This window comes from Carcharhinus amblyrhynchos, chromosome 2, assembly GCF_965287045.1.
Source record: "Carcharhinus amblyrhynchos chromosome 2, sCarAmb.v2.hapA, whole genome shotgun sequence".
In the NCBI taxonomy this organism is placed as follows: Eukaryota; Metazoa; Chordata; class Chondrichthyes; order Carcharhiniformes; family Carcharhinidae; genus Carcharhinus; species Carcharhinus amblyrhynchos.
Genome location: NC_137325.1, coordinates 101,037,531 through 101,060,693, shown reverse-complemented (window position 1 = coordinate 101,060,693; position 23,163 = coordinate 101,037,531). Strand labels below are relative to the sequence as shown.

At 40.5% G+C, this 23,163-nt stretch overlaps 1 protein-coding gene across 1 annotated transcript in view; it reads right to left on the bottom strand.

Moving 5' to 3' along the window:
• Window positions 1–23,163, bottom strand: part of dnah5l (dynein, axonemal, heavy chain 5 like) — a 326,877-nt gene that overhangs the window by 270,991 nt on the left and 32,723 nt on the right. The window contains exons 8-13 of the mRNA XM_080217022.1: window positions 22,797–22,983; window positions 20,708–20,873; window positions 14,479–14,572; window positions 14,279–14,377; window positions 11,794–11,975; window positions 7,596–7,715 (exon numbers count right to left, since the gene is read on the bottom strand). Coding sequence (XP_080073148.1) covers window positions 7,596–7,715; window positions 11,794–11,975; window positions 14,279–14,377; window positions 14,479–14,572; window positions 20,708–20,873; window positions 22,797–22,983 — 848 coding nt within the window. The remainder of the gene's footprint in view (window positions 1–7,595; window positions 7,716–11,793; window positions 11,976–14,278; window positions 14,378–14,478; window positions 14,573–20,707; window positions 20,874–22,796; window positions 22,984–23,163) is intronic.

Sequence of the window (23,163 nt, the reverse complement as noted above, 5' to 3'; positions counted from 1 at the left end):
AGGTGTTGGCCATCTTTACCATTTGATTTCAGCTTTCAAATTTAATTAACATCTCTTTCATGTTGAGCAAGGATTTCTTTTATGCAGTTGCATGATTTCTCATTCAATGTTCGTGCCTTATTTCAAAATACATAGAAGATTGGATTTTTCTTGAATAAGAATTTCTTATTTTAAAGCAATTTTTGAAAATTCCAGTAAACACATGATGTACGTATTTGAATATAATGAGCCACAAACATTAGTCCTACAGCTGAGTTCTTTGCTTTAACTATTTTATGCTGAATTAAAAGCTAATTAGATATGTTTGTTGCTCTGATGAAGAGTCTGTGGACTGGAGACATTGGCTGGAATTTTCCTGTCCTGCCCACCACAGGAATCGTAGCGGGTTGGTGGGTGGGGTGGGTTGGTGTGAGGTGAGGGTGCGGCGGTGGGTGTGGTGTGAATGGACCATTCAAAAGGTCCGTTGACCTCGGGCAGGATTTTCTGGTCTTTGGGTAAGCGCAGCCAGATATTTCCACCCATTAACTCTGTTTTTCTCCTGATAGACGTTGGCAGACCTGCTGAGATTTTCCAGCGTCCTCTATTTACATTCCAACATCCGCAGTACTTTGCTTATTTTAAACAAGTTCCTTGTTCCGCTGGGTGTATGAACACATTGCAGTGTCTAAAATTGTGAGCTGTTCATGTACCAAGTGCCCCCTCTTCTGGTAAAAATGTTTCTCAATACAGCATTTCCTTTCCAGAGAACACAGTCATGTCATATTCTACTATTCACACCAGAAAAAAAATTAAATTTAACTAGAGTCAAGTATAATATTCCCATCGATTAATGCAGAATCAGGACATGGAGAAAAATTTCTATACAACAAACAATATTGGACACAAATCGCCTTCCTTAGAGTAATGTGTGTGGTAGTCAAGTCAAATCATTCATTAAACCTGACAGCGAAGCATCATCTGTATTTTTTAAATTTGTTACTACTATAGTTTTTGTCCCTATTTCAAATTATGATAATATATTTTTCCTCCCAGCGCTGTCATCAAACCTCAATCGGAATGCATCAGGATGTGTTCTTCTATTCCCCACAAGTGACAAACAAAAACACCTGATAATATTTTGTATAATGTTTAACAGTCGAGCTAAATTACATACAAAGAAAACTTTGAATAATCTAAAGCTTTATGGTGATGGGTCAGCCTCACAACTGGCTACAAGCAAAATACTGCAGATGCTGGAATCTGAAACAAAAACAGAAAGTGCTGGAAAATCTCAACAGGTCTGACAGCATCTGCAGAGAGAGATTGAGAGAGACAAGTGCCAATGTTTCGATTTGGGATGATCCTTCATCAGAGCTAAAAGCAAAGAGAATCAGAAAACGTTCAGAATAATCAGAAAAAGGTGGTGGGTAGCTGTAATTGGACAAAGGAAATGTAAATGAGGATGATGAAGGCTGAGAGAGATGCTAAAAATGTCCATTAAGTGATCACTATGTGTAAATGGCAGAACAGAAGTACAGATGGTTAAGGAAGTTGCCCTGAGAGGAGGAGGATGGGGCAAGAAGGAGAGCAGGAATGGAGAAGTGGAAAAATAGAAGGGAAAAATGGATGAATGAGATGAAAAGAAGAAACAGAATGGAATAAATTGAATTAAATTGGGGGTAAATGGAGGAAAGAGTTCATGCTCTGAAGTTGTTGAACTCAATGTTCAGTCTGCATGGCTATGAAGTGCCAAACAGAAGATGAGGTGCTGTTCCTCCAGTTTGCATTGGGGTTCGCTAGAACATTGCAAAAGGCCAGGAACAGACATGTGGATGGAAGAGCAGGGTGGTGTGTTGAAGTAGCAAGCAGCAGGAATATCTGGGTCTGTTTGCAGATGGAACAAAGCCTGTCCCCCCTGACGTCTGAAGTCCCAAATTCCACTTCCCACACCCAACCCCACCCCCCCATCCCCCACTCCCACATCCCCACCCCCACACCAGTGTCTCCATCATGACTGGCTTTTTAAAAATTCTACTAAACTTCTCACTTGCTGACAGGGATTCTGTACCAACAATTTATTTTTCTTAAGATTATTTGATAAATCAAGAAATAATTTGAACTTTAAAATAATGCATCAGACTTATTAAGCCTCTGCGGTCAAAAAGGGACACATCTTCCTCTCCCGACTCCTTCCATCTGTCAATTTGACAAATTTCAACCCCTTACAAGAACAATTTCTGGCTAGTACAGACCGTGGAGCTAAATATCCCTCTCTAAAAATAGATACGCTACAACAGAGATTTCTGAGGCCATTTTCCTTACTGTTTGCCAATTCCAATGCCCAAATAAAATGATTTGGAAATCAGACGTTGGCCTTTATTGCAAAGGAATTGGAATACAGGGATAATGAAGTCCTGCTACAATTGTACAGGGCTTTGCTGGAATACTGGAACACAATGCACAGTTTTGTTCCCCTTATCCAAGAAAGAATTGATTAGACTTCCTTTGAAGGCAGTGCAGTGAAGGTTCACCAGATTGATCGCTGGGGTGACAGAATTGCCCTATGATGAAAGTTTGAGTATTTTGCACCCATACATGCTGGAGTTCTGAAGAATGAGAAGTGATCTTCTAGAAATCTATGCGATCCTGAGAGGGCTTTGAAAGCCTAAACACAGATGGTTATCTCCCCTGGCTGGAGAACCAAGGGTTTGATTGTTTAAGTTTGGAGAAAAGGAGGAATTTATTCACTCAGAGGGTTGTGCATCTTTAAAATTCTCTAAGGGGGATGTTCCATCATTGATATTATTCCAGGCAGAGATCAATAGATATTGGACACCAAGTAAAACAAGTGAAATCAGAAACAGATAGGAAAGTTAAATTTATTTAAAGATGAACTATGATCTCACAGAATGGCAGGGCTCAGCGGCCCATATGATCTATGCCATGGGAGAGGGGGAGGAAAATCTTGCTCAATAGATTGCTGATGTCCATAAAATTAATTTATTATTTATAGTAATGCCAGTCTTGTGGCATATTGTGTAGCATCTGTAAATCTGAATTAGAAATGTCCCACTCCAGGACTTAATGGGCAAGGAGTGTATGTTCATAATGTGACCAACAGGTTGAGTGTCAACCTGCAAAATCCTTTCAACATGCCAATGGTAGGTGGTAAGAATGGGAGAGACTTGTGGTCAGCCATGCTTGGTGTGGACTGGTGCTCCTCAAGCGATAAGCCTCTGAGGACAGGCTAGTAACCTGTTACTAAACTCTAGATTATTGAAATATATATTGTGATCTCTTTAGGGCCAATTTTAAAACTCACTCCACCTCTTATGCCTGACAAGAAAATGAGCCTGCATTATCAAATGTTTAGCACTCACCTTATTCACTCCGTAGCTTTTGTCAGGAGAACCAAGGGACGTAATTATTTAGATTTCCAAAAGGCCATTGACAAGGTGACGCATTGGAGATTGTTAAACAAGTTAAGTGCTCATGGTGTTAAGGGTAAGATCCTGGCATGAATAGAGGATTGGCTGACTGGCAGAAGAGAGAATGGGGATAAAGGGGTCATTTTCAGGATGGCAGTCAATGACTAGTGGCGTACCTCAGGGGTCAGAGCTGGGACCACAACTTTTCACAATATACATTGACAATTTGGAGGAAGGACCTGAAGACACTGTTGCTAAGTTTGCAGATGATACAAAGATATGTATAAGACAGGTAGTATTGAGGAAGCAGGGGAGCTGCAGAAGGACTTGGACAGGTTAGAAGAGTGGGCAAAGAAGTGGCAGATGGAATACAATGTGGAAAAGTGTGAGGTTATGCACTTTGGAAGGAGGAACGGAGACATAGACTATTTTCTAAATGGGAAAATGCTTAGGAAATCAGAAACACAAAGAGACTTGGGAGTCATTGTTCAAGACTCTCTTAAGGTTAATGTGCGAGTTCAGTCAGCAGTTAGGAAGACAAATGCAATGTTAGCATTCATGTTGAGAGGGCTAGAATACAAGAACAGGGATGTACTTCTGAGGCTGTATAAGGCTGTGGTCAGACCCCATTTGGAGAACTGTGAGCAATTTTGGGCCCCATATGTAAGGAAGGATGTGCTGGCTTTGGAAAGAATCACAGCAAGAAGTCTCACAACACCAGGTTAAAGTCCAACCAATTTATCCCAGTCCAACGCCGGCATCTCCACATCATGACTTGGAAAGGGTCCACAGGAGGTTCACAAGAATGATCCCTGGAATGAAGAGCTTGTCGTATGGGGAATGGTTGAAGACTCTGGGTTTGTACTCGTTGGAGTTTAGAAGGATGAGGAGGGAATCTTATTGAAACTTACAGGATATTGCGAGGCCTGGATAGATGGACATGGAGAGGATGTTTCCACTAGTAGGAAAAACTAGAACTGGAGGGCACAACTTCACGCTAAAGGGACAATCGTTTAAAACAGAGATGAGGAGGAATTTCTTCAGCCAGAGAGTGGTGAATTTGTGGAACTCTTTACCACAGAAGGCTGTGGAGGCCAGGTCATTGAGTTCTTTAAGTCAGAGATGGATAGGTTCTTGATTAATAAGGGGATCAGGGGTTATAGGGAAAAGGCAGGAGAATGGAGATGAGAAAAATATCAGCCATGATCGAATGGCAGAGCAGACCCCATGGGCTGAGTGGCCTAATTCTGCTCCTATGTCTCATGGTCTTATGGTCAGGTATGTTTTAGCAAGAGCAACTCCCTTGCTCCAACATGTGAAGGTTTCATTGAAAATGGCAAGGAGGACAATAGCACTCCTTTCAGCCCCACCAGGAGTTCTTGAGTTTTCCCTTCCCCAGGTTCCAATGATCACCTTAGTCCCCATCTTCTTTATCTTGCTTAGGAACATTTCCTTTGATCTCCAGCAGTGATCTCCTTCCACAATCACTCACTCTGCCATTACTAATCATTAATGCTGGGTTCGATGGGGGTTGGGCCTAAGTTATTTAAATAAGCCTCAGGAATTAAAATGGCCCAGGCTTCACCAAGCCAGACCCTCAAACACTCCTTGCCCCAGTTAACCTGACCTCATGTCTATGCTAGGAGCAAGACCAGTACTAACCTCAGACCATGATTCAGGTTAGAAACCATTGGACAAACATCCTGAAACTTAAAGTGGTTACTGAGCAATATTCAGTCCATATACACAGTAGGTTTTATAATTAAACTTTTCCTCCATTAAATCTCAAGTCTCAGATGACTCTTGATACTTTTAGAGTTAATGCAGCCACTTTTTACCATGGAGTTCTTCAGCTAGTCTTGTATCTCTTCAGGCTTCAGACAGACGTTTGAGTTGAGTTTTGCAGTGCAATATAAACCCGCAATTGGAAGCTACTAGTTACCAAGTTGACCTTTCTCTACACCCTAGCTATGACTGTAACAATACATTCTCCACTCTCTCCTTTCCTTCTCTGTGTATGGTAGGCTTTTTCTGTATAGCATGCAAGAAACAATACTTTTCATTGTATACCAGTGGTTAGCAGTGCTGCCTCACAGTGCCAGGGACCTGGGTACAACTCCAGCATCGGGTGTCTGTCTGTGTGGAGTCTGCATATTCTCATGTCTGCATGGGTTTCCTCTGCGTGCTCATGTTTCCTCCCACAGACCAAAGATGGGCAGGTTAGGTTGATTAGCCATGGTAAATTGCCCTACAGTGTGAGGGGGGATAGCAGGTTAATTATGTGGAATTAAGGGCGACATTGTGGTCGGTGCAGACTTGATGGGCCAAATGGCCTCCTTCTGCACTGTAAGGATTCTATGATTCTATGTGACAATAATAAATCAAATCAAATCAAGCTGTCCATCAAAGCTGTCCAAATCATGGCCCTTTACTCTCAGAGCCAATTGCCAGCTTCGCCTCAAGCATTGCTGTCAATAAAACCATTTACTGTAACAAGGTCAGTTGGATAACAATCACACGGAATTTTAAAATTGAACAGTGTAACAAATTTCCAAGAAATCTAGTGATCTGCTTCCAACCACTATGATCAACCGATCAGTGCAGGAAATTAACACCTGTCCACACAGCTACCAGAGATACTTCTGGTCAAAATGACACTAATTACACAACGTTCAATAAATGCTACCATAACGTAACTACTCTGTGATCCACAGGAACACGCTACACACACGCTCATTAATGCCTTCAGTATACCAAACTGCAGCTTCAGAAACAATTCCCATGATACAGTAAATAATTCACTGTGGGCAAAAATGAAGTGTATTTTGTTACAGCATTTTATAAATTACTGCAAACAAGGAATTGACTTCCCTTTGTTTAAGCTTTGCACCGGTTTCAATATAAAACAGCTACTGATGCAAAAGCAAATATTAAGGGTTCACAATTGGTTCACTCATTTTGGGAGTGGTGTTGCGATTCACGATTTGCCCGCACCCACTGCTGTGGAAGTAGGTGCCCTATAAATTCCATGATGCCCTCTTATTTTTAATGTTGGAGCATGCAGCCTAGCACAGTGGCTGGCTGCCCGACAGCCTCTTCTCTTGGTGAGCATGGAGAAATCCAGCTCTGGTGTTGTACAGGCCTTTGCAAAAAACTTAGAACCCATCCTTTCTGGCTCTGTATTCTGTCCTAAACTCAGATTAAAAACGCAGCATTCATATTCATTGCACTCATATTCTGATTGATTGATTGGAATTTGATAAGTCTCACATACCTTTCAAATGTTGATTTTTTTTAATTCATTCATGGGGCATGAATGTATGGACGCACTAGCTGGTCAGCATTTATTATCCATCCCTAGTTGCCCTCGCTCAGAGGACAGTTAAGAATCAACCACATTGCTGTGGCTCTGGAGTCACATGTAGGCCAGACCAAGTAAGGATGGCAGATTTCCTTGCCTAAAGACATTGGTGAACCAGATGGGTTTTTCCAATAATCGACAATGGTTTCATGGTCATCAATAGATTCTTAATTCCAGATTTTTTTTATTGAATTCAAATTCCACCATCTACTGTAGTGGGATTTTGAACCCGGACCTCCAGAACATTAGTTGAGTTTCCCGATTAATAGTTTAGCAATAATACTACTAAGCTATTGCCTGCCCAACTCAAAGTATCGTTTAAAGATTTACAAACAGAATAGTGTCACAAACAGCATGCAGTGAAACTTCCAGAAAACGTAGGCCATGTACCAGAACATTCTATACATTAAAATAGATGATGGGTGCTTAAATATGCTTCCAACTGTTTAGCCTGACATAACACTGGTATATGCCAAGAGTGCCTAACCTCATATTTTCCAGACCAGGCCAGGATTTTCCAGCCCCTCCAGCGAAGGTGGTTCACCACTAGCTGCCAGAGGGTCATGCAGTCCTGTCGAAGTCATTGGCAATTTGCACGGCTTGTCATTTCCATCACCAGGGAATCCATGATGGAAGTCAACTTCAGTGACACGGGACAATCTCACTGCCGGGAAGGACTGGAAAATCCTACCCCAAAGGATTGATTGTGTGTGTGTGTGTGTGTGTGTGTGTGTGTGTGATGCAGAAGTTTTAAACCAGAACCAATTGCAAAGTGGAGGGAGAAGCAAAATTAGGTTTAAAATAAAGTTGGGTAAAAGTACTATTACCTAAATTCAAATTGTCTCTCCTTTGGATTTTCACGAAGCTTCTGTTTGATTCGTTGAAAGTGTTTTTGATACTCAGCATTCAACTGAGTACAGTCTTTAAGTTTCTTCAGCAATTCCTGTCTGAAATGAACAAGAAACAAGTAACTGTTTTTTTTTGTGTTTATAGAAGTGTGTCAGTTATGATTATTAATTTGCCCCAAATAACTCATTCCAATTCATCCAATAACCAATATGTCCATGTTTTTAGAACAAACTTTAGTTTGATCTGAAAACTTCTGATTGGAATTGCAGTTCAAATATTTGAGAAATGTTTAAAATTCTGAAATATAGGTTACAAATATTTAAAATGATCAGTTATGATCTTTTCAATACATCTGGGGTTTTGCCACTCTCTGCACTAATCAGGTAGCGTAGCGAGGTGAGAAATATGAGCAAGTTCGATTTTTCACCTTTCCCAATATTCTGCCAACATAATCCGCCTCGTCCCGAGAAGGGCATGAGGCTGACTTAAATATCAATAAGCTTATTTTAATGATATTGGTAAATCTGGGACAAAGTAGCCTCAGGGCACGTAGCTTTGCAAGCTCGCTGGTGGAGGTCCTCACTGGCAAGGATTACAGCTGATTCTAACCAACAGGACCAGATGTGATGGCCTTGCTGGTGGGACTGGAAGCTATTGAATACAACTTCATTAGCTTGATCTCTTTCTCCACATACGTACCAGAGCTGCTGAGTATTTCCAGAAATTTCTGTTTTTATTTTATATAACCGGACAAATTAGTGTATGTTCACGCTTCGATTGTAAAGTTTGATTTCTGTCTATATTAGTTTCCACAGATGGGCTAGGATATGGTTTCTGAGTGCAGCTGACATTTTCACTTTTCATGTTTTGAATTGTAAGAGCCAATATCAAACCGAAAATAAACTGAAATGCTTCATTCATAGGTGAGAAGTCTGTGATTGTTTCCAGTGGCTTCACTAATGACTCTGAAATTCAGCACAGAGAAAGCTACAAATGATGCATTTCATTTACAATGCATTATTCCCACATCCAACCTCATTATTATGCTGCCAGCTATATAACAGAGGGGAGTACGGTAGGATGAGAGAAGAATTGGCGAATGTGGACTGGGGGAGCGCATTGGAAGGTAGGTCTGCTGAGGAGCAGTGGAGGATCTTTAAGGAGATCTTTCTTGGTGCTCAGCAGAAATTTATTCCGATGGTCAAAAAGGACCGTAGGAGGAGAGGTAATCAGCTGTGGATAACAAAGGAGGTGAAGGAAAGTGTTAAATTAAAAGCGGAGGCGTTTAGAGTAGCTAAGAGTAGTGGGCAAGAAGGGGATTGGGAGAGGTTTAAATGTCAACAAAGATTGACAAAGAAGTTGATAAAGAAGGGTAGGAGAAACTATGAAGCTGGGCTAGCGCTTAATATAAAAAAGGATAGCAAGAGTTCTTATAAATATATAAAAAGGAAGAGGCTGGCTAGGGTGAACGTTAGTCCCTTAGAGGATGAGAAGGGGGACTCAGTGGTAGGGGATGGGGAAATGGCTGAGGTCTTGAATAACTTTTTTGTTTCGGTCTTCACGGAGGAGGACGTGAATAATTTGCCAGATGTTAGAGATGGAAAGGTGGTAGGACCGGAGGGTCTCGATGACATTACTGTTACTAGAGAGGTGGTGCTCGACAGACTGGAGGGGCTGATTGTGGACAAGTCCCCAGGACCGGATGGAATGCATCCGAGGGTCCTGAAAGAAATGGCAGAGGTGATAGTGGATGCCTTGGTGGTTATTTTCCAGACGTCGCTGGATTCCGGGGAAGTGCCGGAAGATTGGAAAACGGCTAATGTTACGCCGTTGTTTAAGAAGGGTGCCAGGCAAAAGGCGGGGAATTATAGGCCTGTTAGTTTAACGTCTGTTGTAGGTAAAATGTTAGAATCCGTCATCAAGGAGGTAATAGCGAGGCATCTTGAGGGGAACTGCTTGATAGAGCAGACGCAGCACGGTTTCGTTAAAGGGAAGTCGTGTCTGACAAATTTACTGGAGTTCTATGAGGATGTGTCTAGGGCGGTGGATAGAGGAGAGCCGGTGGATGTGGTCTTTCTTGATTTTCAGAAGGCGTTTGACAAGGTACCTCACAAGAGCTTATTGCAGAAGGTCAGGGGGCATGGAGTTGGGGGTAGGGTGTTAGCGTGGATAGAGGACTGGTTGTCAAATAGGAGGCAGAGAGTGGGGGTCAATGAGTGCTATTTGGATTGGCGGATGGTGACTAGTGGAGTGCCCCAGGAGTCGGTGCTGGGGCCTTAGCTATTTACCATTTATATAGATGATCTGGAGGAGGGAACCGAGTGTAGGGTGTCGAAATTTATTGATGACACCAAAATTGGTGGAAAGGCAAATTGTGCGGAGGGTGGGGAGAGTCTACAGAAGGATCTAGATAGGCTGGGCGAATGGGCCAGGAAATGGCAAATGGAATTTAATGTTGGCAAGTGCGAGGTGGTCCACTTTGGTAGGAATAACGGTAGGAAGGATTATCACTTACGTGGAGAAAAACTGCAGCAGGCGACGGTGCAGAGGGACCTTGGGGTCCTTGTGCATGAGTCGCAAAAACCCAGCTTGCAGGTGCAGCAGGTGGTCAGGAAGGCGAATGGGATGCTGGCCTTCATCGCGAGGGGGATTGAATATAAAAGTAGGGAGGTCTTGCTGCAGCTGTATAGGGCATTGGTGAGGCCGCAGCTGGAGTACTGTGTGCAGTTTTGGGCGCCGTACTTACGCAAGGATATTTTGGCCTTGGAGGGAGTGCAGAGGAGGTTTACTAGGCTGATGCTGGAGTTGAGGGGGTTGAGCTATGAGGAGAGGCTGAATAAATTAGGCTTGTACTCAGAGTTTAGAAGAACGAGGGGAGATCTCATTGAGACGTATAAGACGATGAATGGGATGGATAGGATAGAGGTGGAGAGGCTCTTCCCGCTCAGAAAGGACAGTAGGACTAGGGGGCACAGCCTCAAGATAAAGTGGGGGTGGTTTAGAACAGAGTTGAGGAGGAACTTCTTCACTCAAAGGGTGGTGAATCTCTGGAATTCTCTGCCCGTTGAAGTGGTGGAGGCTACCTCTCTAAATATTTTTAAGACGCGGGTTGATGGGTTTTTGATAAGAGAGGGGATTAAGGGTTATGGGGAGAGGGCAGGAATGTGGAACTGAGCCACGACAGATCAGCCATGATCTTATTGAATGGCGGGGCAGGCTCGAGGGGCTAGATGGCCTACTCCTGCTCCTATTTCTTATGTTCTTATAATTTGGGGGGGGGGGGGGGGGGGAAGGCGAGCAAGGATGAAGATGCTCTTTTGGAGAGTCAGTGCAGCCTCGATGGGTCTAATGGCCTCCTTCTGCACTGTAGGGCTTCTATGGTTCTACGGTGAGGGTATTGGAAGAAACCATTCAGATCAAATTTAGGTTCTGACTGATAGGATAAAAAATACTTCATTACCATTGAACCTCTGATATCAGACCTTACAAATCTTGAAGAAGAGTCTGCAGTCAATTCAATTAGAAATTTAAATGACAGGCAGGCATAAGTTTGGATGCACATTGGAAACAAAATGAATTCCAATGTGTAAGAAATGGGGAACTTTAAAAAATGGTGTTTATTGGAAATTTTATTTTCACTATGTTAAACCTAAGATACCTAAATTATCCTCTGTTAAGTCTTTTCTTGTAATGTTTCAAAACCTGATCTTTTTATCATCAGTCTTTCTGGCCTTCCTGAGATATGCAATATCTGTATCTGGAAGTTTATGTGGGCATTCAAACCCCTCTGAACTCACCAGGAGGATGAGTTCAGGAACTCAAAGTGGATGTAATGAATCTGCTGCCCCAGGATACATTAGTTATTCGATAACATCTGGCAGTAAGAAACCAATTTTCGGTTAGGGCATGGGGTCACAATTCCTCACTGCTCTTGAGCAAAAACAGTCTAGTTCTGGTAAAGGCCACAGGGTGGTTGTTGTTAGAAATGACAGATGCATGAGTAGGTAATTTTCTGAGGTTAGGTTAAACAATGTTGCAGCAGAGCAGAAGGAGGTTCACTTCGTATCTGATTGTGACAGTTCTCAAAGTCCCATTGTTGACATTCCAATTTGCTTAAAAAACAAAATTGTACAGTAAGAAACACCTGTGCTCTGCAAAGGTAAATAACACAGTTACCTGTCGTGGTCCCAGATTTTCTCAACATTCTGACAAAGGTACCCCTTACATGTGGTAATCATCTGATTGGTAATCTTGACAAAAAGGGAGGTCATATGCTCGGATGTGTTGTAATACTTTGAGATGCTGTGAATCATCCGAATGCTATTCATCAAGTTGGGAATATGTTCAACCATGGTGACCTGAAAGAATAATCAATTGTAAAGAATAATTAACATGTATTTTCTTCACATTTCACACAGCATATGTGTAAATGCAGTGAATAATGTTGGTGAGTTACAAATGCAAATAGCCAAGTGAAAATATGATGTTGTGGCAATAATAGAAATATGGCTTGAAAATGATGAGGACTGGACGCCCAATAGTGAAGGATGCAAAGTTTTGGAAAAGATAGGGAAGGGAAAAAGGGAGGTGGTGGGGCAGTACTGACTAGAGAAGGCACTGTCATGTTGGGAAAATGAATGCCCTTGATGGTGCAAAGACAGAATCCATTTGATTACAATTGGGGAAAAAAAAAATACGATTATGATAATGGGGGTACACTACAGGTCTCCAAATAGTGAGAGAGATACAGAGGAGACAATCTGCAGGGAAATCACAGAGATGTATAAAAACTATAAAGTGATGATACTAAGGGACTTAAATTAACCAAGTATCAATTAAAATGTCAGAATAAAGGGAAAGGAGGGAAAGGAATTTCAAAGAACAGTACAGCACAGGAACAGACCCTTTGGCCCACAAGTCTGTGCTGACCCAGTTGCCTCTCTAATTTAATATTTTCTTGCTTCTACGTGGTCCATATCCCTCTATACCCTGCCTATTCATTATCTATCCAGATGCCTCTTGAATGTTATTATAGAATCTAGTTCCACCACCTTCTCCAGCAACATGTTCCACACATTCGCCACCCTTTGTGTGAAAAATTTGCTCCTTACATCTCCTTTAAACTTCTCCCCTCTCACTCTCAACCTATGCCCCTGAATAATTGACCCTCCAACCCTGGGAAAAAGAGTCTAACTCTCCACTCTATCCAAACCTGTCATAATCTTTTAACCTTAATCAGGTAGCCCCTCATCCTCCAAAGCTCCCATGAGAACAATCCAAGTTTGTTCAACCTTTCTTCATAATCCATATTCTCCAATCCAGGAAACCTCCTGGTAAATCTCTTCTGCACCCTTTCCAATGCACCCTTTCCAGTAGTGTGACCAGAATTGTACACAAGACTTCAAATGCAGCCATGCAAAGATCTGTTGACCTCGGTTGGGATTTTCTAGTTTTGGGGTGAGAGCAGCCGGAAAATCCCTCCCACAAAGGATGAAAGGCGGGGGACCAACACCAGGCTCCTGGATGATGAGGGAAATAAAGAATATAATAAAACAAACAAAGGGCGCTTGGTGCATGTTAGATAGTGAGGAAATGGGTTTGGAACTCTCCAGCTCCACTGGCCTGTTTTTTCTATGGATTTTGATACATTAACTGCCAAAGAAAGATTGGGCGGAGTTTGTGCCATCAATCTCTGCCATCCATTCACTCAAAGGGTGGTGAATCTCTGGAATTCTCTGCCCGTTGAAGTGGTGGAGGCTTCCTCGCTAAATATTTTTAAGACACGGGTTGATAGGTTTTTGATAGGCAAGGGGATTAAGGGTTATGGGGAGAGGGTGGGAATGTGGAACTGAGACACGACAGATCAGCCATGATCTTATTGAATGGCGGGGCAGGCTCGAGGGGCTAGATGGCCTATTCCTGCTCCTATTTCTTATGTTCTTATGTTTAATCTGGCTAGATAGGGTCTCTTAGAGCCAGGAGCCAGTTCCACTGAGATTGGGGCATCCTTTTTAAACCCCCTTCCCCGATAATCACCAGCATCGACCCCATTCCCCTGATCATGGCATTCCCATCATTCACACATCTACTGATCACTACCACCACAAATAAATAAATCTCTGCATGTGAGGCTCCCCCTAGCAACCACCCCGGCACTGCACCCAAGGACAGATTGGCAGAGGCTATTGCGAGGGCAATATCCGGCCATGTCCATCTCTCTAGGTCGTGGCAATACTGACCTTTATGACTCTGGGGAGACCCCCACAACAGTTTCACAAAAATTTGGTGATGGGAAGGAAGATGTGGCAATGGGGGAGGTTTAATTATATCTAAACTTCGTAAAATGAATGTAATCAGCTTCTTGCCCATTATGGGTGTGAACTTCATTACGTTGCCAATGAGGGACGACAAAGATTAGAAATTGCAATCTTGCTGGCGAGACCCACAATTTCCAGGTTTTCCCAGATCTTGAGTCCCTGCTGGTGATTTCACATTGTGTGTGTGTGTGTGTGTGTGTGTGTGTGTGTGTGTGTGTGTGTGTGTGTGTGTGTGTGTGTGTGTGTGTGTGTGTGTGTTTGTTTGGGGCCGGGGGGGGGGGTCAAGATCTTGCCTATGGCTCTATGTAACAATGGAGTATGATTAAATAGAATTTTCAACTTACAGGTGTACACTTTGCAAGAGGCCCAAAGAATTTGTCCAGTGTGTACAGATACTTTACATTATCTTTAGCTTCATTGGCTGCATCTGTAATATTGCTGTCCTAAGGAAAATTAAAAATTAAAAATTACTACAAAGAATTGAGGTTTATAACGTTTACAACTTTTTTTTGCAGAAACTCAGTCTGAAAAGGTGAAAAGTTACCAGTTTTCTCCAATGTTTCAATGTCCTGGATTTTGCAACTTGAAGAATGCCTACCACTTTTCTCACATGAGGGCTCTTAACCTGATCAAGTAGGCTAAAATAAGAAAAAAAAAGATGCTGAAAGACACAAATTCAAAAATTAAAATTCAATTGCATGAAGCTTAGCAAAGTCTTACCTTGATGCCATTGCAAAACTGTGTGGATTGGCAAAATAGTTTGGGAAAGTGGGCCCGATTTTACCATTGCATTGTGTCCATTTTCGGGCATGAAAACTAGGGAAAATTGGGTGTGAGGCGAGTAGCGCGATCCACGCGTGCTTCCACACTGGTTCCCCCTTTACCAAGACATGAAAATGGCCGCAATCAAGTCCGTATCCGAAACAGGCAAGACGGCAATTTAATTGTGTTTGTATACATTTAAGTTGACTTAATGGGCTGCACGCCCAACTTTATCGGCACTTCCCCCTTTACCACTGCATTCAGCAATCCAGAATCGGCATGAAGCAGACATGCTCCATAGAAGTCCGATTCGGGCGCTCCAGTTAATGAGGAGGTAAATGCCGAGCGTCCCTAGGGAAGTGGGGGGGGAAGAGGGGTCTGCTGCCACTCTGCCTGAGATCAGTGGGGGGGGGGAAAGGGGAAGAGGGGCCCACAATCAGTCTGGGTGGTTGGGGGAGTGGGAGGATAAGGGGGTCAGTGATGTTGTGAGGGTGGGGCAATGTCTGTGGGGGCCATGGGAGGCATTATCCAGCCTGGGAGTGATGAGGCATGGGAGCACCTTTCTATTATTTTTTTTCTGCGCATGCACTGTTGGAGGCGCCGATCGGAGCTGCTTGTTAAGCCCCGCCCACAGGCTTGTGCAAGGCAATTCGGACTCACTGATATTTTTTCAGGCAGTGTACTTATGGGGCACCTGAGAACAGGTCTAAAAGTTGGATCTGAAACACTCCCAGTTTCAAGTCCACCAGCACTTAGAATCAAAATGTTAAAATAAGGTCCAGAGATTCTCCATAAAGGGATTTTGTGATATTAATATCTTGAATTTTCTATGGCTCAGCCAGCCTTCCATCTTAAAACTGGTGGAAACCACTGGCAAATGCCGGAGACTCAATTGCGTCTCAATCTGTTCGCTGTTTCCTTAGAATTGAAACCCATGGACTTTTGTGGTCTAAGATTTGGACAGATGATTGAATGCAGAATATAACCACATGAAGAGGACACACCGTAGAGCAATATCTCTGCTACACTTTGTTAACCTAACATTATTACCATTAAAAAGTTTTTTCCTTGAGGCTTTTTGATACATGGTCAATGCTCTAAACTAAAAAACTGAAAAAATATATCTTTTTCTTAAGAGTTTCCATCTCACTGAGGAGGCTTTAGGCCAATCGATAACCAACAACCTGTTCTAAAAACTCTGTTTTACCCTCTGTTGCAAGTACTACAACAGCTGAGACAAGCTGCAAAATTCTGAAACAATCAACAATATTCTAGTTAAAACAAACACAACAGCCTAAGCAAAACTTGGTTAACTAAATCTCCCACCGTGTTAGTGCATCCTTTAAAAAATTCAATGATCTGGATTTGCAAAATCATCAAACACCAAACACTTCGTCTTTGGGTGATAACCCATTTGTGTAATGTTTGTTGAAATATTTCCATAATTTTTTGAAATATATTGTTTGTAGGCAAATAGACTAACAAGCAGGGGTGAAAACTTTACTTCTGCCACTCTCGCCACCCACCTTAGTGGCAAAGGTAATAAAATAACTGTGTTAGTTGCACATTCAGCTAAAAGGGTATTATGTAGTAACCATTGTAGAGACTGGATTATGATTGGGAGCTAAATATTCTAGAGGATCTCTAGAAAGGACGGGAAGATTGCGCAAGGAAGCAAGAGTCCCAATATAGATAAAAGAAACAATTAATTCTGTAGAATAAAGATGATTTCAGTTAGGGTGTTTGAGCAGTGGAGAAAGTATGGCAAGAGTTAAAGAACAGCATAGATGCTGATAATCAATATCATTGTAATATTGGAGGAAGCGTATACATATGGAGATGAGAGAAACAAAAATAAATTGGTCAATAATGGGATATTTTAATTTTCACACAAGACTGGGTGAAGCAAAATATCTCAAATAATAAAGGTAATGAATTTCTAGGACAGTTTTCTCGAATAATATGCTTTAAAACCAACAAGGAATCAGGCCATACTAGATTTTATAATGCACAACAAACCAGAATTAAATGACAAGGCAGTGTCTTTCAAATAGTGATGATAATATGATTGAATTGGATATTAACTCTGAATCACAAGCAAAGATTTTAAAATTGAGTAAGGTAAACTTCAAAGTATTGAGGAAGAAATGATCACATTTGGCTTAAATTGATAAATTGGGCTTAACTGATTAGAGGGGAAACCTAGACAAACAATGGAAGCATTCAAAGAAGTATTTAGCATGATATGAAACCAACACTTACACATAAAAGGTACAGGATCCATTTGTGGAGTTAAGAAACCCAGGTCAACAAATATTAAGCTAAAAGAAATGGCTTACACAAATACACAAAAACTGGAAATCCAACAGACTCTGAAAGTCATTAAAAAAAAAGCAGTTTACAAAGGAAGTAATGAATGTAAAATGGGAATACATAAAATTAACTTGAAAGGAATGTCAAAGATAACAGCAAAGTTTTTTTATGAAAACATTTAGAGATAGAGTAAGGTAAAGAGAAAGGGGGTATGTTAAAAAATTGATGCAGACACGCCAATAATGGATAATAAAAAAATTGCTTCTGTTTTCACAGTGGAGGAAAAGGAAAAAGATGCCAGTGCAACAAATAGTGGGGTCTCACCTTTACACCATATATTCATGAACTGGATGAAGAATTAGAGAGCTGTACATTCATGTTTACTAATGATATTGAGTTAGGAAGCACAGTAATAATATGGATTGGAGAAGGTGATTACAAAGGGATATAGAAAAAGCAGGTGGGATGAACTACAGCAGATAGAGTTCATTTAGGGAAGTATGAGTTCAGCCGTATAAGAGTGAAATTAGGAAATACTTTTTCACATAAATGGAAGTAGAAATCTGGAACTCCCGTTAGCTAAGAAACTATGGGTAATATATCAATTAAAATAAACAAAATGGTGATCAATAGATTTTTGTTAGATAAAGATATTGAGTGATATGGAACAAAAGATGGGTGTACTGGTCTGTTGTGTACTAACTGAATGATGGAACAGACTTGAGGAGGCTGAATGGCCTACTGCTGACCCAGTATAAGTATTGCTTATTGTTTCCAAAATATTGGTTCCCAAGCGTGTGGGATATTAACAAGGCTAATAAATAAATTAAATAAGAATTAAATATAACTTCTTAGTAGATAATATTAATTCTGATTTATTGGATATTTATACTTAGGCATTATATGTAATAATTTCACATGTAACCAGTTATCCTGTGTTAAGGTTCAGGTCAGAAACTCTAAAATGCACTAGGGAACACCTGGATCTTAAGTTTTGCATCTTGAATTTGGTTAGGATAAGCATGATATGTTTCACTTCAGGTATGATTCCAATTACCCATTAGGGAGCTTTTATCAAACAAAACTTATTTAAGAATATAGTTAACATGTACAGTAAGAAAATTAGCAAAAACTTTTATTAATTACAAACAAGAAACAGAACAACCATTATCATGTACAACCCTTAACAAATATCCCGAAAGAAACCTCCCCCCAACCGCTTAACAAATATATTTAATGTGTTTCAATCAAAACCAAAACCTTCCAAAAGTAAAACCCTTTAAACAAGTTTAACACAGCAAAGACTAATGCTCACATGATACTGGAAATTGAGTCCTTTAGTTGAAGTCTGCAGCCCACTGGATTCACTCAGAACAAGTTGAAGACAAAACAGCTTCTCAGAACCCCAGGGATAGACTCTCTGGTCAAGTTACCAACTGCAGAATCTTTCCTGCAAGGTGGTAAGATCTTTCTTTCAGATAACCACCAGAATTTCCAAAAGAACAGGACGAGAGGGAAAACACTTCTTTTTAGCTTGTTGTCCCTTCTAAAACTTCAACTCTAAATACAGCCAAACAGAAAATGAAATCTTACATCCACTGAAAACAGTTCAAAAACACATGATGTCCTCCTAACAATGCAGGATTGTAAAACTAATCCCAGAGTAAACACAAACAACCCCATTTAAGCCACTGAAGCAGGAATAAAATGACAGCTCCAGTCAAGCCAGCAACAATAATGATGTCACTGAGGTTGTGAAAACTTCAGAAATCATGATTTTTTTTAAAAAGAACATTTTTTAAAGGTTCTAGAAATACATGTGCACCTTTGTGAGAAGGAATTTCTACGCATCTCAGTTTTAAATGACCGGCCCTTTATCTACAAATAACTACAGACTTAGGTAAGTTATCTAGTCAGGCATCGGTGTGCTTCAACCAGGCCAGGTAGAAATGATAGCTTGCTTGCCAGCTCACATAAAAGCAATCACAGACATGGGCGGCACAGTGGTTAGCACTGCTGCCTCATAGCAGCAAGAACCCAGGTTCAATTCCAGCCTCAGGTCACTGTCTGTGTGGAGCTTGCACATTCTCCCCGTGTCTGCATGGGTTTCCTCCAGGCGTTCTGGTTTCCTCCCACAGTCCAAAGATGTGCAGGTTAGATTGACCCTTGTGTCAGAGAGATTAGCAAGGTGAATATGTGGGGTTATGGGAAAGAGCTTGGGTGGGTTTGTGGTTGGTACAGACTTGATTGGCTGAATGGCTTCCTTCTGTACTGTAGGGATTATAGGATTCTATGATTCCGTGTTCTACTGCAAAGGACTCAGAAGAATATGCAACAGCAATTGGAGCAGAGTAGACTGCAGAGCCTCTCAAATTTGCTTCACCATTCAATAATATCATGGCAGCTCCTTCCATTGCTACCAAATTAAATAATCTCACACTTGCCCATATGATAGTCTGTCTGCCACCTTGTTGCCCACCCACTTAACCTGTTTGTAGCTCTTTACAACTGTGTCCTCCTCATAGCTTACATTCTTACCTACTTTTGTATCATTAGCAAACTAGGATTATTACTCTCTGTCCCTTCATCTAAGTCATTATCATAGAATGCAAATAGCTAAGAGTCCTGGCGTCATTCCACCAGTCACAGTCTGCCAACTTGAAAACATTCAACTTGTTCATGCCCTCTGCTTCCTTTCTATTAATCAATCCTATCCACCCATGCTTATATTACCCCAGGTCCATGATCCCTTAAAATATGGAACTATTACAAATTCTTAAGCGATTGTACAACAGGTCTGCATTTGCCATTACAGAAATTTTGATTAGCAACCTTCGTGCTCCATAGAAATTGTGGAATTTTGGTTGGTAACTGAATAATCTATAAGAAAGGGGCTGACTGATCTCAAGACCACAAAAATAACTTGCCTGAACTGGAAAATAAAAACAAGATCACAGAGGACATTTTCTATATGAAACCTCTTTGAGTTTGTCTTCTTGAAGGTGCACTGATTGTATGCACGGCCTGCTGGATCTTATAAAAGGTTTTTGAATTCACTAGCGAAAACATTAATTCTCTGGACAGGCATTTAAATTGATTTTCTACTAGAGGACGCACTTCAAGCAAAAATAATAAACTACTGAGATAATAGGGACTTCATTGTTTCATTCAGGTAAATGAGCACAAATCTCTGGGATATCTATCAAGCAGTACAATATAACCTAGGCAGTTTGAACAAAGCCAGATCCAAGAAACCAATTGCTGTTAACCATAGAGGACACCCCAAGGGAGAATTAAGGGCAAAGCGCGGTAAAACGTATTAGACTTTTATAGATCTTGAAGTTTATAATGTGTTGCTGAACTAATGGAGGTTAGCTCTGAAGACAGTTAAGGTAAGATTTTGTCAAACTCTTTTAAAAAGTATTGTCACAGTGTGAAGTCTTTAAAGTATAATTCTACTTTATTTTGTTGCTTCTTCCTATTTCTTAATAAACGTTTACTGTACTGTAAAATCATCACAAGTAATCAGGGACATTTCTAGATTTCAAAACCTCTTCTCAAATGTTGCAAGCACAAACATAAGGGCAATTATTTCAAATTTCCTTTCTGGGGTTGGAACATTTTGGCATTTACCAAATGCAGTGCACTTAGTAGTAATAGTTGACTGAATAACAGAATTAACTGAAACTGAAATGTACCTATTAAACTTTGCCATTCTAGTCTTCCAGTAGTCCAGTTCTGCACAGGGACCAATATCATCAGCTTCCTTTCTCATCTGTTCACTTTCAGCCAAGACTTGTTCAATTTGTTTAGTCCATGACATCAGGACTCCCTCAAGTTGTTCCACAAATTCAGTGTTAGTAGCTAGAAGCAATTTCAATTTAATTAAATTTATTTCAGTAATTTCAATATCAACACAAAATAATTAAAGACCTCTCAATTCAATTTGGAAATAACAGAGCAGCAACTGTTATGAACCTGAAGTAGTTCCATTAACTATGCATTACGTAAGAAAACATATAAAGTACAAAAGCAAATAATAGATTTAGATTTGATTTGATTTATTACTGCCATATGTATTAGCACACAGTGAAAAATACATGAGTGTACCTTTAAGAAAGTATTTTAAAATCGTGGAGCTAAGCTGTGATAGTCAGGTGATAGGGCTTTCAATTTTGTTTGTGGCAATCAGCTGATAGGGGATTTTTCCTTTAGGCTTTCAATTTTGTTTTGGGAAATATGTTTGAAGCAGTTTAGCAGCAAGTTAAGAAGCAGTCTCTTTCTCTCCCTGTTCTTCTTTTTGTTTGGTTTTGGTTCTGAAATTACTATCAGTTAGTTGAAGGAGAAGCTTACTGCCATCCTGCCTTAAAGAAGCTGTGTTTTGAGAAATGAAGTCAATTACAACCTCTTCTGAATTTCTTCACAAGGAATTTTCAGCATTCAACCCAGGAAACTAGATTTTTGTAACAAGTGGGCATTAACCCATGCTGTATTGTGTCCATTTGGAGGATTTTGTGTATTGGATGTTGGCTTTGGTTGGAACACATTAAGATATTTCTTTAACAGTTATGCATTATTGTGGTTATTGCTCCTTGTTTGTAATTGTTAAAAATTCTTGCTAATTGTCTTACTATACATGTCAACAATATTCTTAATTAAACTTTGTTTTTTGATTAAAGCTCCTCATGGGTCACTTGAATCACACCTGAAGTGAAATCCCTCATGCTCATCCTAGCCAAATTCAATGTAAAACATTGCAGGTCAGGTAAACTTCATAAAATACCGTGAAGTATCCAACCTGACTTGTAACACTTATACAGACAAAATATACTGTTCATAGAGTATAGGGGTGAAGGAAAGGAAATATAGTGCTGCAGTTACAGACAGGGTGTAAAGAAAAATCAGCTTAATATAAGGCAAATCCATTCAAAAGCCTGATGGCAGCAGGGAAGAAGCTGCCCTTGAGTCAGTTGATACATGACCTCAGACTTTTGTTCTTTTTCCCAATGGAAGAAGATGGAAAGGAGTATGTCCAAGGTATGTGATGTCCTTGATTTTGCTAGCTTCTTTTCTGAGACAGTGGATAGTGTAGATGGACGCAATGGATGGATGGCTACCACATAAGGATTAACTATGATAGTATATAGCTACATTTTACACGCTACATAATGGGTACAATATTGGTTTGCGTTATTCAAATCCCTGTAATAATGCTTCTCCAAAAATATGGAAAAATTATCCATTTGAAAGTGTACATTTCAATTTCTCAATGTTTCTTTTGTTGTCCTCTGCAGGCTCTAAACATAAAACTATATTGGTTTATACAGTTTTGTCCACTTAACTAAAACCAATTTATCCCAACATTCTGCTTGTGCCCACAAAGCATGAAGGCTCAGTCCCTTTGCTGTACATTTAAACCAAACAAAATGACCATTTAGACATAAATGGCATAAATTCTAGCCCACTTAGACAAATTTCTTAGCTGCAAAATTCAGTTTCATAGAACCAGAAATCCTACTTAATGCTGATCTGATGAATCACCTGCCATTTTAGATCCACCTACTCCAGAACTGAAACAACCCAGGCATGAAAGGGTTAAAACTCTTGAAATCCCTTGAATTTTCAGGAAAACCCAAGGGAAGTTGAAATGTAAATGATAATAAATCAATCATTCACTAAACAAAAGTTGCATACATAACTATATTAAGTTATACAGAAAAAAACAGTTATCAATATAGTGTTGGAAACTGAAAACTAGAACGGTACTGAGTAGAACATGTTTGATACCTGGAGCCAAGTAGTCTGATGGGCCATGCAGGTCGTCAAGATTGTAGCCTGTGGTTGTCTCCTGAAGAATTACTTGCCGCTCCATATTTTTCCTGGCAGAAGACAAATTGCCAACAAATTTGTTTAAGGACTCAAGAAACTCCTGAATCTGGGCATTCTTTAGTCCATCTTTAATAGATCCCCAATTCTGTTCATTTGTAGAAAAATAACAAAAATGTGAATAGTATTCGTTTAATATCATGTAAAATATAAAATAAAAATTGCTGTATTAAAGCTTTTCATTGTCATAGTATGTATTTTCTTTTAGTTATAATAAAATTTCCTGAAATAAAGACAGAAATGCCTTGCTCAGCAAGTCTGGCAGCAG